Raw genomic sequence first — 15,255 nt, 5'->3', positions numbered from 1 at the left:
TGGGCAAACCAGAATGAATGGTGACCCGACTTCTAGACTCTCCTCTCTTCCACAATGCCAATGACGTTGATCTTCTTTCTCTACTAATGTACTTGGAACATGTTCACCGGGATGTGATCACACCATCTCTTATTTGTCAATTATCATAATCAGAGTCAGAAACTTTTACACACTACTTTACACACTAAGACATACCTATAATACATTCTTCAGGACCTGAGACCCTCAAGTATAGCATGTGGTAAAGACAGACCCTATGTAGGCATACACTTTTGTCTTGAATGTTTTTAAAATCCAGTATAAATTAAGGGGAACATACACTATCCCAAGTATAGCAAACACTCCCTCTGATTGCCCTTATAACACACTCAAATGAGTATTTATTTAAGATATCTACAGATTTTGGTAACAGCTCCGCAATTAAATTTGTATCAGGAGCTACTGAAAACAAAAGGTCTAATGATTATTCCTCCTAAAAATAAAATATATTAAAGACAATTATACCTTGTTTTAGGGTCTGACTGTAGGATTGCAAAGTTGCACCCACTTGCATCTGTGCTGACACTAACAGCTCTATGGGCAAAAGGAAGTTTCTCAAGTCGAATTCTTTCATACACACTATTTGTATCAGAGACACAAGACACATCTGATGAGGAATGATGTAGGTTTGGTAAAATGTCTGCTAAAAAGAAAATAAATGAACTATCATTAATCAAGGCTACAATGAAATTATTTCAAAAATTTAGGAGTAACTGGAATAAAAAATTATTTGAAAATATAAAAGTATCTTTAATACACATTAATTCCTTCTAAAGATTTTAGAACCTCTCTATCTTTAACACATTACTATGAGCTGTGTACTTTCTATATACACAGAGAATTTTCAGTATTAGCCATAATTTATTCTCCCAACAAACACACCTTCCACACTGCAGCAAAAGTTAATTTTCAAAATGGCATGTCTGCCCATACCATATTGAACTAAGTGGCACCACACGCTCCCTCCTTTCTCTCACAGGCACTCAGTGACTACCCAAATGACCACACTATTGTACTACTGTGAGTCTGTGATCACCAATATAAGACAAGTGATAGTCAGTCAGACAGAAATGTCCCTACCCTCAATAAGTCCAACCTACCAATAGATGTACAATAAAAAAATGACCAAGAACTAGCCAAATTCAGTTTATAAAAACAAAATATAAAATATATCCACGTAGACACAGCACTGATAAAAAAAAATGATTCTGACTACAGAAGAAAACAATTTTAAATCAGACAATATACACAAAGACTTTATTACTTTAAGTCAACAGGAATAATAAAAGATGATATAGATTGGAAGTATAGCAATCAATCAAGAGGCAGGGTAGGAACAATTTTAAAAAATATAAGATAGGAGTAGCACAACTTGGTACTGATGTAAGGGAAAGGGCATGGGGTGTCAAGAACAGTCATTCACTGAAAGAGTAATGCAACACTTTAAAGACTTGCAAGTTTCCTTAAGAGACAGACCTGTGCTCTAGTTAGGCTTTCAAACATAGTCTACTTCACTAGGCTTCCTCTAACACCCAGTTACTCCCATCCCTATTTTCTTTACTAAAATACTTATCTGTCTCAGGAAACTTTAAGTAAAAAGTATCTTTTGGCTCTATATGTTTTAAGTCTCACAGTTTAATAAATAAATACATAGAATGTGGAACTTAGAGCTTATAAATCCCACATTTTAATATCAGTAAAACCCTGAGCTGTATCTAGCAGATAATCAAACACACCTTGCATGTTTACAGACTTGAGTCATCTATAAAAAAAAACAACACAACAAATCAGTATCAGTATTGTGTAAAATTCCTCATTTTATGTTTTATAACTTTGAAGAGTATGTAACTCTCAGAGTAATCATAAATGTTAAGATATACTGTAAGCATGTAACAAGTAATTCAGTAGTTCGAGAGAACATAATGAAGGACCACAATGGTAAAGAATACATTAAATACTAATGAGAGAGAGGGTCACCCATGCCCTGTACCATAAGTGAGCTCAGTCTGCAGGAGACACGCACTGCACTAACCACAGGCAAAGACACAATCTTAGCAGTCAGCCAAGCGGCCCCTGACACATTAAGGGCTGACTACAGTACTGAAGTGCTGCCATACAAACTGACCTTTCTTTTCAGAATTCTTTCTTTTGTCTTCAAACCATTTCCCTTTAAATCCTTCCCCATCCTGTGTGACAAACAGAATTTCATTTCTATTTAAAGCAATATCAGAGACTGACACCTGGCGTGAATAGGCCCATCGGCACTGCTTCAGAGAACTGCTGAGTGATCTCCAGCAGAATACCTGAAATGAAACCAAAGCACAGCACAATATAAAGCAACACAGCATTAGAACAAGCAAAATCTGAATTGAGAAACACTGCTGTCAAAATAAAATCCTAAACTCGTGTGCTTCGATGATTATTCCTCCACAGAAAAGAGGGATACTACAAAAGAGTGTGTGTGTGTGTGTGTGTGTGTGTGTGTGTTTGACCTCTTGCTCCTGAGTTGCCAGCTGAACTAGTGAACCTTTTAGTGACCTGAGCTGAGAAGGAAGGTCGGTGGTTACTGTCTCTGCCTCTCTGAGCTAGCAGGTTTTCACCCGGCATCTGGCTCCTGAATCTTTATCGGTAAAATAGAATGGTTGGGATTTTCCTTCCTTTAAATGATAAATTATATGCCAAATATTTCAAACTTCTTGTTTTCATTTCATGAATAAATCAAACTTTAGGCTGTGGTTTCACAACAGTACTGTGCACCATCATGTGAGAGGCAGTCCTGTGCATCTCAGGAACCCTGGTTCTCTACTACAGAGAAGGGAAGGAGCATCGGTGGCTGCCATCAAACACCGGGCACTCCACATTATCACCGTCTGTGCAAATCACAGTAGTCTGCACCATAAACCTTTACTCACCCTTCCAGCTCCATCCAAGGCAAGGATGCATATTTTCTGACCCCCATTTTCTGTCAAATGTTCAGGATCAACCTTGTATTCCATACAACCTCCAGACACAAGAACCTTTTTCAAGTTTAGTTGTCTGAATGGGAAAAAAAAAATCATTAAGTTAACATTCTCTAAAGCACACATCCTTGGCTTCTTAGAAACAGCTGGTCAAACAGTAACTGATAGAGAAAGTAGAAAGGTTCCATCTGTGCTTGCTGCAGCCCCTCCCAGCAGCTTTCTTCCAACAGCAAGTCTCTCAAAGCCTCCGCTCACACCTTGCTTGCTAAAGTACACACACATTCACTTGGAAGTTTCATTCACTGGGAGGCCATCAGCTCCTAAGCATACCCACACCTTAACAGGAAAAAAAAAATTAAAGATAAAATAGAAATGCTTAAATATGGCCAGTTCTAACCAGGCACACATACCATGAAAATCATTGCTACCACGAATAAATAACTCACCCATAGGCCACACATTTGTTTGCCGGTGTGTCTGATGTGAAGAACACATTTTAGAGCCTGCCACCTGCTATTCTACAACTGTCTTCCCTCCCAGAAAGTTTGTAAAAACAGTATTTGCAATGTTACCTTATGGTAATTTAATCTGTACCAAAACAATTTCTTAGTAAAAATCTGGAAGAAAGGTATATTTACACAACTTAATGTGTTCAGGGGAACTTTAAAATGCTTTATGAACATTAATTAACACTACAACGTAACACTCTATAAGTCAACTCACACCTATTTAATCAGCTCAAAGAAACACGTGATACATTTTAATGATTCTGAAACTAAAATGCAACCTACAATCAATGCGACATAGGGAAGAGGCTGTGGTAAATGATGTTGGCACGTTCAGCTCAGACCTAGCTTCACGTTAAAGCACTGATGAAGTCACCCTCGCACCATCACTTCCACACATGAGCAAGAAAATGTTTGCTGCATTCAGATTTAAATCCCTAACTGCCTTGTAAATTATGCAGTGTTTCTAAGAGCTAAGCTATGTTTTTCCAGGAATCAGTTACAATTGTGCAAAATTATTTCCATGCTTATATTCCCTACTCTAATGAAATATAAAAGAATGAAGCATTACTCAAAACCCTTTAATATCAATATGAAAAGAAAAAGGTTTTCTATAAAGGTAAATAGTTGAGAAGGACCTAAAACAACACAGTGCTGTCAAATCACATATGAATTAATCAACTACTAAGGACTAAAATGAATCAGAAATACAAGACTACATCCCAATTATCTTTTAACACCTGCTGTTTGTATCACTCTAAACAAAATCACAGGTGAAACACCGTGTGTATAAGTGAAAGGCAGAGAGCTACAATGGCATGTGCAACCATGCTTTAATTTGATTCTGTACATTACTATGGCCTGCTAAACAGATCAGGCTATGCTGTACAAGGATAGCACACCAGTTACATGTTAAAAGTGAGCCTAGATAGAGTGTTTACGGTGAACAATTGTTTTTAAATAATTAGTATATACGATATCAAAGTCTTCAGCTGAAACAGTGTTTTATAAACCAACAATGAGGATTAGTCTAGTTCTGTATGCCAGATATATTAAAAAAGAAACTAAACCTTGTGAAACATATGTTAAACACGAGTGAAAAATATTCTTTTACAATTGGCAAACACAACTTTTATATGACTATTGAACCTCCACCAAAGAACAAAAATCAACGAAAACCATTCTTAGTGTTCCCTTCCTCCCTTAGTGTTCCCTTCCTCCCTTAGTGTTCCCTTCCTCTCTTAGTGTTCCCTTCCTCCTTAGTGTTCCCTTCCTCCCTTAGTGTTCCCTTCCTCCTTAGTGTTCCCTTCCTCTCTTAGTGTTCCCTTCCTCTCTTAGTGTTCCCTTCCTCTCTTAGTGTTCCCTTCCTCCTTAGTGTTCCCTTCCTCTCTTAGTGTTCCCTTCCTCTCTTAGTGTTCCCTTCCTCTCTTAGTGTTCCGTTCCTCCCTTAGTGTTCCCTTCCTCCTTAGTGTTCCCTTCCTCCCTTAGTGTTCCCTTCCTCTCTTAGTGTTCCCTTCCTCCTTAGTGTTCCCTTCCTCCCTTAGTGTTCCCTTCCTCTCTTAGTGTTCCCTTCCTCTCTTAGTGTTCCCTTCCTCCCTTAGTGTTCCCTTCCTCTCTGTCTTCTCACGGAGCACAGCAGGCAGGCAGGCAGCACTCGGTGAGTGGCCGGAGAACTGAGTTCTCAGAGCTTACAATGACAGGTTTTCCAGAAATGCACATACTTAGTTGCCATCTTCTTGCACTGATAGTCTGCAAGTAAGTAAATATCTCCTCTTGTGGTGACACAGACTGTGGCGCCATCACTTGCAGCCACCAAAGACACAGCGATATCCTTATGATGAAGGGCAGAGACTTGGCGAGGAGTAGTGACATACTTTTCTCCATTGGGATCCAGTAAGTGGCCTAAAAATGTACACAGATAAGCAAACCCTAAGATACCCAGTCTGAGTTCATACTGTGGTTTTTAGATATTGCCATGAAATATTCCTTACCCAGTTGTCCGCCATTCAGTCCCAGTGTGTAAACGGCCTCTCGGGTCCACAGCGCCGTGTGGAACCTGCCTGCTGCTACTCCAACGATGGGCCTTCCTTTCAGGTGTTTTGCCTGTATCTGTGCAAAATGACACGTAAGACTGCAGTCAACCACATATCTAAAATCTAATGCAATCTTCTCTAAGATAACAGTACTTCCAGGTAAGAAACACGCTCCTCACTGCTACTGCCTTCTCAATAGCTAACACGAGTCACCACTCCTGCCAAGACCAAATCCCCAGAAAACACTGATGCAGCCACTTTCAATCATCAGTGTTCACAAACCAAACTAGCACTGCACAAAACCCAAATCATTAAAATTTTGACAATAATTAATAAACAACATAAAAACAACCATTCTTAAAAACAATACAGGGTGATTTTTAAATCTGTCATATCCAGGGTCTCACAAGGGTAGCATGCTTGACATTTTAATTTTCTTCCATGATAGACTGTGTTACACATACTTGGACTCCGCCCACTAGCTAGATGTCATTGGCTCCGACATCCACTCCTGCTAAAACTGTCTTCAAATACTGTCATGTAAGCCCTAGGAAATCAAAGCTTTTTATCAACTTAGGATTCCAAGGTGGTCATAACTCTACAAACCTAAATACCCACAAATGGATAGTAACTTAGAGATCACAGATCATTTTGAAAGTTTTCAACTAGAGACTACACCCAAATAGCATGAGTACTACTGCTCACTCATTAGCAATCCAGAAGAGAAAAGAGGAAGACTTACAGAGTAAACAAAAATGTCAACTCAGTAATACTTTTAGAAAAAGAGAATTAAACCAAAAGGGAATTTAACATATAAGATGTAAAGTGTTATGTTCTGAAACTATGTGTCACGGGTGATGAGTCTAACAACATTAATTTAGAGTACTCTGCCTATTCCCTGTGCAAGGTTTCCATGTTTGGGGATCGGGTACCTTATGATAGTGGTCATGTGCTGATAAGAGTGGGAGAAAGGTGGACTTTGAACCATATACCCTAATGCCAGCAGGTGTGACATTTGAGTAGAGACACATTTAAGTAAGCAAAGGCTTTTTTCTTAGTGTCCTCGTGCAGGTACATGGTACACTGATAGATTTCTTTTTAAGAAAAAAAAATCATTTAAGTTTCAAACTAAAAAATCTGGAGCTGAGAGTAAATTTAAGTAGTAAAAATCTTGTCTCACTTGTCAGAATCTTGACTTCAATGCCTCGCACCAAAAAAGGAAGAACAAAAATGAAAAAAAAAAATCAAACCAGGTTCATCTCTGCTTCTAAAAACACTTTAAAGTTAAATCTACACACAGGTGAGATGGCCCAACGGTTAAGAACTCATTTTGCTGTTGCAGAGACCCTGAGTTCAGTTACTAGCACCATGTTGGACGCCATGTTGCTCACAACAACCACCTGTAACTACACATACACATATAAAAGTAGTTTTTTTGTTTGTTTGTTTGTTTGTTTTTAGCTCTTTAAAGTGAAATGTATGGTAATTTAGTAGGTAATCGCCCAAGGTAATCGCACAATAAAAGCCTCTGTGCTTTTATTTCTAACTTCAGATGAATGCTAACTTGTACATAATTTTCTCATGGAAAATGAAAAATATAGAAAGCCCTCATGAGTGAGGTCCTGAGTTAATGTGTATTGTTGACAGGCACAGCTATGCAGAGGGTTCTAATTCCTCAGACCCAAGGCAAAGCCTTACCTAGATGAGGCTCAAGTAGAAGGGCAAAGTTTTTCTCAGAAGCTTGAGTATAACTATTTATTAACAACTGAGCAGTGTGCAAAGACTAGAAATTGGAGTTTCCTCCTTCTCCTGGATGCTTACAGCCTGAGACTGTAACCTTCAGAGACCTCCTACCAAGGCCAGCTAATCCCTGCCCTGTGCTGAGGCTCCAGGATACTGGTGGTGGAAGGTGCTCTCCACCAGAGTAAGCACACCACCATTTGATCCAAGCTTTCCTGTACATGTCTGTCTGTCCTTTCTTCATTCTCTCACTGCTGTAGCCAGGGTTCCAGGACCCAAACCACAGGAAAAGTATGTATGAGAAAAGTATGTATCACTGAAGACAAAGTTAACTAAGTAAATAATTATTTCATTAGTAAGTTACATCTTTTATTTATATAAATTTATAGCAAATAAATACCTCTGTTTTTAACAGAGGCTTACCTGTCTGGGCACATTACAACTAGAAGGTGGAGGAATAATTCCTAATTGGTGGAACATGTTGAGACCAAATGTATAAACACATCCATCTTCAGTTAATACAACAGTGTGATCCTTAGCAGCTGCAACTTGGGAACAATTGTGACCAGTCAGTCCTTCCACAAGCCTGGGAACCTAGGAAACAAAGCTGCTTTGTTTATGATCCATTAGTCTGTAGTGACCATTTATAAAAAATGCACACAATCTTTGGCACTATGCCCAAATGGTATGGAAGACTGTACCTTCTAGAGGTTAAGCATACATTTTATCAAAGAGCAGGTAAGCTGATGAAATTGAGCAATTTCATCAGACTTAAGACCAATAGGAAATAATTCAAAATAATTCAAGAAAGTTTTACAACATTAAAAAAAAAAACTGTTTATTACTCTGTGTGTGTGTGTGTGTGTGTGTGTGTGTATTTGTATATGTATGCATCACATAGCATATGTGTGGAGGTCAGAGTAAAACTTCTGAGACATCTGTCTGTGAATCTGAGTGATCAATTTCATAATGTCAGTCCTAGAAATACTTGTTTAGCAATCCTGTTGGATCTCAAGTGATTTTTAAACCCTTACTGTATCCTAAATGCAAATTTAGTTGGCATGAATAAAAGAAAAAGGACCCCTTCACTACTGGATATTTTAGAGAAGAAAACATATAGCCTCCCTTCAAGGAGGTGCCCACCCTAGACTCAAAGCTCACCTCTGCTGCTTACCAGCTATTTGACCTCAATCAAATTTTTACTTTTCTGTTCCTCATTTTCCTTTTCTGAGAGCTAAGCAGTCAATAAATGACTGTTTTCTTAGTGTTACTGTAATGCACAAAATACAGACAGAAGTGCTTGCAGCTCCCAGAAACACTGTGAGGCTCACTAAAAGTAAAAACAATATACCAAATCTTCAAGCAGTGGAAGCTATCAACAATGTAGCTTTTCCCTTTAATAGATAATAAACTCTCTACATGTCTTCTTTCAAAAAAGAAAAATAAAGACAAATCAGCCTTTTCCTGGTATGTAATAGTTTCTTCCAATTACCACTAAGTTTCAGTGAAATAAAAACTAGCATTCTTATTATACAAAGAAAATATTGCTTACACACATTTTAATAAAATAGCTTAAGGAAATAAAAAACTGTTATGATAATTAATTTCAACTCTATAATTTATATACACATATACACAGATAAATGTGTATGTCTATATATGATACATATGTACATATTATAAAAACATATATTTCCTGACTCAATATTTACTGTAGGTAAAATATTTCAGATACTTTCATTTTGTAGCTAAGTCTTTAATTTGTATGCTATATACTAGGAAACAGATTTCTTAAAGCTTTTACTAGTTTTGCACATTATTTTGGCCTTACAATAATGACAAAAAATTAACCGATGCTTCTAATTCATCATGGCTTTACTGACATCTACTATGTAATGACTCAATTACCAAGCAAGTCTGTTCATCTCCATGGCCTAAGCGTCCTCCACGACCATGCCCACAAGTGTAAACTTGCCCTTTCTGGGACAGAAACACTGAATGAAATTTGCAAAGCACCACCTAAGGAAAATCAGAATTATATTATTAAAACTCTCTGAAAAGTCCACTCACTGCTTCTTGGCTGCTGTTAGGCTGTGTCTTCCACCACAGTCTCTAACAGGCTATCTCACCAGACCCAAAGCAAGGCAAATTAAACATAAACTCCACAACGTTGATCCAAATTAAATTTTCTCTTCCTTTCAATAAATCCCAGGTGTTTTTTATAAAAACAGAAATATTAACATAGCTCATAAGATAAAAATGAACTCAAACAATGTGATGTGCGGTTTAAAACATCAATATCTTAGCATCAAAACAAGTACAATGGGGGTGGCAAAACTAAGACTCCAGACTTGCTAAATGTAAAGACAAGACTGCCTGCCATAAGAAAATGAAAACAAAGCTGCGGAGGAGTAACAATAATGACAGTCAGCACACACACACACAGAATGCTAGAGAGGAGGAGGACCCCACAGTGGCACAGTCTGTGCAAGTAGAACACATCATTCAACAGAAGGACGAAGAGCACACGGCAAAGATTCACGACTTACAATTCAAAGTACATTCTCATGCAAGGTTAAGAATTCTGGATCATACAATCAAAAAAAAAAAAAAATCACACTGGCCTACAACACAAGCATTTGAAAAAAAATAAATGCCCTAATAGTCCTGGCACAAACATTTCATATGTCCAGGGTGCCATATAATCCTGATATGACTGAAGCTAATGAAAAGGAAGGAAGAGGAGAAAGGAGGAAGGAAGGAAGGAAGGAAGGAAGGAAGGAAGGAAGGAAGGAAGGAAGGAAATTCCTAATGGGTTTTATCATTATTACGTTACTAGATCTTCAAATGAGTCAAAATGTGCAAAATCTAAACTATGAAATACAAAGTTTTTTCCTTATCTCTCAAGTACACAGATGATCTTTCAAAATACCTGCTTGACATAAACCCCGCTCCTGGAGAAGAGGTCCAGCAGCTCCGGATGATGTTTGCTATTCTGGCTTCCATGACCCAAAGTGAAGTTTGTATTATCTCCCCAAGTATAGACTTCAGTGGGATCTGAAACAAAAATTAAGATTTTAGACTGTTATAGATTAAGCAAATGACAATTTAGCCTAATTATAGATATACAATAATTATCAGTAGCTCCCATCTTTAGAAAGATTGTAGTGTTGTATAAATATAAATCTATTAACACAGTATATAACTCTAGGAAATTCTAAACCTCAGAAAGTCTAAATCATAGTGAAAGCCTGCATCTGATGTGAGCAATCACAGTATTTGGTCCTCACTGGGAGCTAACATGTCACCTCCAGCTCAGCGAACCACCACCTGCCGCCATCTACCTTGTTTACAAGAAAACCTACCTATAAGATTTATAATTATATCTGCATTTATAAAAGCGAGCATAGTATCACTGTTACTATATGCAGGGACTGAGATAGGATTTCCAGAGTGCAAGATGGCCTCTGAATTCACTACGTAACTAACAGCATGGCCTTGACCTCCTGGACACCACCTCACAAGTTCTGGCATGACAACTGTGAATTAACAGATACAAGTCTAACATTAACCTTCACAGTTCACTCTTGATACACAAAATCACGTTGACTAAGGTAAGAGCCTTTAAACTGTTATAAAATTTAATCAGAGAGAAGTCTGTGATGTCTTCATGTTTATTCTGAAAAACTGAATGAATGCTAGAATGAAATTTTGATTGTCATGTACAATGCCATGTGAATGTATGTGTAGGGAGATGATGACAATGTTCTCACTTAGCTTAGATACAAACTATGTAATACCCCATTTAATTCTCTTCTCCTTTCCTTAAGTTCACATTTCCAAAACCAAAAGGCAAAGAGACTGGAAGAAGTGACGTTATATGTGCAAGTAGGACTAGGGAGATAGTTCAGTGGGCAAAACTGCTTGCCATACAACTCTGAGGACCTAAGTTCAAGTCCCCAAAATCCACGTATAAGCTAGGTATGGAGTGAGTACCTGCAATCAATCTAGTATTACCACAAGGCGATAGCAGGCAAAGCCAAGAGAATCTCAGAAGCTCACAGAACTTCCGGCAGATGCGACAGAAAAATAAGGGGTGCGACCTCAAACCAGCTGAAGGCCAGTACCAACCCCAGGGCCAGTCTCTGACCTCTACATGTGCACTGTGACACATGAGCACACCCACATTCACAGACAAGTGCAGGTGCACACTCACACAAAGACACTCAGTAATTTTTTTTTAAGTTTTAAAATGTGTGGTTAAAATAGTTATTTCTATTCTTTTTTTTTTCAGTTATTTCAGATGCTAATGTGAATTCCTAGATGCACCTTATGACTTTAAAATAAGTTAAAATTATAAACTGCCAACCCTTCGGGTTGTGTTTTAACTCTTACAGACAAACATATTTAAAAAGACAAAACAAACTGTTGTGAGTACAAAAATAAAAATAATCAAGAGCCAGGAAAGTAAAAGTTCTTCGTATATATTCAAATGAACAAATCCTCAATATTTCAATCAGGACACAAAGCTGCACCTCGCAGGACTGAGTGACTGTGAGCTGCTCTTACCAGTATTCTTAAACACAACGTGAGTTGGCCTGTCCTTCATGAGGAGATCCAAAGGTGACAACCCTTCTCTGTCTTGCATATGCAAGCTAACACCATGCTAGGGAAAAAAAAAAATACATATCATTTACTCCAAATCAGTAATTTCTATTCTTCAATATCAAAATCAAATGATCAACCACATTAACACATTGAAAACAGAAAAATAACCATCTAACAATCATCTCTCATATCTACAAACATTTTTCTCTGATATACAAAAGAACCAAAAAATATCAAATGCTCAATTATTGGTAGATCAAAAAAAAGAAATAACATTTTTAAAATGTGGTTTTAGTGTGTGTGTGTGTGTGTGTGTGTGTGTGTGTGTGTGTGTACAGGTGCCCACTGACATCAGAAGTGGGCACCTGATCTCCTAGGGTTGGAATTACAAATACTTGTGAGCCACCAATGTGAATGCTGTGAAATGAACTCTTCCACTAAGGAGGAACAAACACTCTTTACTGCTGAGCCATTTTTCCAACCCTGAAAGCAGAGTGAGATAGGTATGATAGTTTTTCAAGGTAAATATTTCTCCACTATGAAATACCACATGTGGCACTACTGGAAGGTGGGAGAACATTTGACAAGTAGGGCCAATGGGTGGTCTCCCATCACACAGGTACGACTGAAGGCACTACAAAACGTTGGTTTCTTCTTCTTTGGTGCTTTGTAAGTACCACAAAGTGAGTACAGTGCTCCACAACAGGCCCCTGGCAATGATGCACTGTATTTTCACGGAGCCATGAATGGGACCCATGAGTGATGGTTTGAAATCTCCAAAAACACAAAGATAAAGTTTCTTCATCATAAGGTAACTTACCTCAAGTATTTTGTTACAGGAACATCAAACAAAGCAGATGAAATAGATCTGATTACCTAGAAGAACCTACATCTCTATGCGTGTAGTAAAGCGCATTTACAGACACACTAACTTTTTGTAGTCAGATTTCACGTCTATAAATGTAAGGGTTTCAAAGATTTCATAACAATGGCAGCAGTGGTCAGGGTTTATCTTTTGTCTCCTATAATGTGATCACCGGTGCCCGTTCTCTTTCATCTCACCTGCCCTGGTCTTACAAGAAAAAGAAAGGCAGACTGAGGGGCACAATATTCCAAACTATAAACACAACAAGTGAGAACTTAGTAACTCAGATCCCTGAAGTTTCTCTTGTTTGTATTCCTACTAGACCTTCCTTACCACATATGTCTGCATCATCCCCAGCTGCCCCTCAATAGAATGGAAGAATCTGAACGGTTATTCTCTAGGTCACCCTAATGGACTTCCATACTTCCTAATATATTTATCTTGAATGCTAAAGGTATATATGTTCAGCATAGTATATGCTGTTGGGATGGCCTACACCATGTATGTAGGCTATATATGGCCTACATATATATCAAATGGCTCTGTAGGTGTGCCTCTGTATTTCCAATTGTTAACTGCTGTGCAGGCAGAGCCAAGTGTTGGCAAGATATTTGGAATTGTCATTTCTATGACCTATTACTTGCTTCCTATATGTAAATGCCTGTCCTTTCCTCACCTGCCCAAAAGATCATTCTCTCAGTCTGTCCTGTTAGAAAGTAAGCTGCTGTGGTGAAGGTCATCACCCCACAATGACAAAGGAAACACAGAGAGATGGATTGGGAGTTGTGTAGCTGATGGGTTCAGACTGGATGAGTAAGGAGTATAGTTTTGTGCAGAATAAAGAGCTGGCAGCTGGAGCTGAGGCAGGATGACCAGGCAGAAGGACAGAGGCAGGAGATAGAAGCCAAGATGGGAATGAAGCAGGACGGAAGAGAGAGCCATGTGGTGGAAACACAATGACAGGAAAGTCAGATTTAAGTTTAGAAGACTAGCTGAGGGATTCCTCCAGCAAAAAAGGCTAACAGCCGTATACTTCACAAATGGATCCATGTCTTTAATAAACTTCAAGTGCCTCCCCCCAAAAAAATCCAACAATATCTGTCGCACCAATGTGAGGCTCAATATCCACATTAGGCACGAGATCCAGGCACAAGATGACCCTTGCTACATCAGTGTGGAGAAAAGACAGTGGCGGAGTCAGAGAATCTGAAACCCCCAACCTCAGAGAAAGTAGTGTATGCTCCAAATAATCAGTCCACAAAGGACAGAGTTTAGAGATGCTTAAGTACACAAATAAATATGTTTGGAAGTGGTAAAAGAGATATAGGAGAAATGTTTTGTAAATGTACATAGATGCTTAAAAAAAAAAAAGGAAAGAAACTGAGTATAGATAGTCCTTGAAAAAAATACTAAGTTTGAATATAATAAAGTGAAGTCTCCAAAGAAAGGAAAGAATCAGCAAAAATTTAAAAAATATATTTACATATTAAAAAATGAAAAACACTATAGCAGAGGATACTTGGACCCCAAATGGTTTTGTTTCAGTTATTGTCATGGAGCTAATTACAGTATGTTCAATAATGATCACAGTTTTCTGTGCCTCTCTTAAGAAAGACAGAATAAAATAGACTTAAATAGAGAACTGAAAGTTGGAATTGAGAGGACCAGGCCTGAGCCTCCTCCCCATCCCCAAAGTCATCAGTCCCAGGAACAAGGCCATAGGTCACCAGTTCCAGGAACAAGACCATTAAATCTCCTGCCGAAGGAATAGCCTAAAGATAACCCACAAAAAATGTGATTCAACCATTCACCTCAGGTAATATTTAATCATTACCTCTAGCGACGGCTAATCAGTGAATACCTGGAGTTTACCCAGGTGTTCTTTACAATAGGTTGAGTAAAACAACTATGGCCCTCCAGACATCTAATATTGGCTAAATGTCAATCAATCACAGAACTGCCAAGCTGGAATACCTAGAATTCCTGTCATCTCAATAAATACCTCTCTCTCCCTGAACCCTGGGCTCTACTAGAACTGCTGCATCAGTGCCAGTGTAGGCTAAGCTCGAGCTTGTAATAAAGACCCTGTTGTGTTTGCATCAGAATCAGCTCTTTGGGGTCCATGAGACTTGGCCATAACAGAATGCTAAGTGGCAAAGGGTGGAAGAAAAATTAAAAGATCCTTTAAATTAGAAACAAGAATTTTCTCAAGCTAGGTCAGAGGAATTCAATCTAAAACCTACATTCCCACCTTATGAGAAGATTGCAGGATGGCAGCCCAAACCTGTTAGAAACCCTAGCTTCCCCAGCTTCTATAAGACAGTTACCCCCAGACAAGAGAAACCCATGAGGTTACAGTGAATTTGGATGGAAACACAAAGAGATGCTAGATCTAAGGTGATTTAAAGAGAAGATGGTAGCATATGGAATGCATTCATCCTATATGAAATAAGTACTAAATAACTATATGAAATAAGTGCTAAATAACTGGGCCTTGTAAAATC

At 38.3% G+C, this 15,255-nt stretch overlaps 1 protein-coding gene across 4 annotated transcripts in view; it reads right to left on the bottom strand.

Moving 5' to 3' along the window:
* Positions 1-15,255, bottom strand: part of Ibtk (inhibitor of Bruton tyrosine kinase) — a 72,895-nt gene that overhangs the window by 40,208 nt on the left and 17,432 nt on the right. For 3 of the 4 annotated variants that reach the window (XM_060384672.1, XM_060384674.1, XM_060384675.1), the window contains exons 3-11: positions 11,848-11,944; positions 10,211-10,335; positions 9,187-9,297; positions 7,702-7,872; positions 5,497-5,614; positions 5,227-5,407; positions 2,952-3,075; positions 2,165-2,342; positions 505-682 (exon numbers count right to left, since the gene is read on the bottom strand). In XM_060384672.1, coding sequence (XP_060240655.1) covers positions 505-682; positions 2,165-2,342; positions 2,952-3,075; positions 5,227-5,407; positions 5,497-5,614; positions 7,702-7,872; positions 9,187-9,297; positions 10,211-10,335; positions 11,848-11,944 — 1,283 coding nt within the window. The remainder of the gene's footprint in view (positions 1-504; positions 683-2,164; positions 2,343-2,951; positions 3,076-5,226; positions 5,408-5,496; positions 5,615-7,701; positions 7,873-9,186; positions 9,298-10,210; positions 10,336-11,847; positions 11,945-15,255) is intronic. The other variant, XM_060384673.1, reaches the window with a different exon arrangement.

Source organism: Meriones unguiculatus, chromosome 6, assembly GCF_030254825.1.
Source record: "Meriones unguiculatus strain TT.TT164.6M chromosome 6, Bangor_MerUng_6.1, whole genome shotgun sequence".
NCBI classification, from domain to species: domain Eukaryota; kingdom Metazoa; phylum Chordata; class Mammalia; order Rodentia; family Muridae; genus Meriones; species Meriones unguiculatus.
This window is presented reverse-complemented; position numbering and strand designations above follow the sequence as displayed.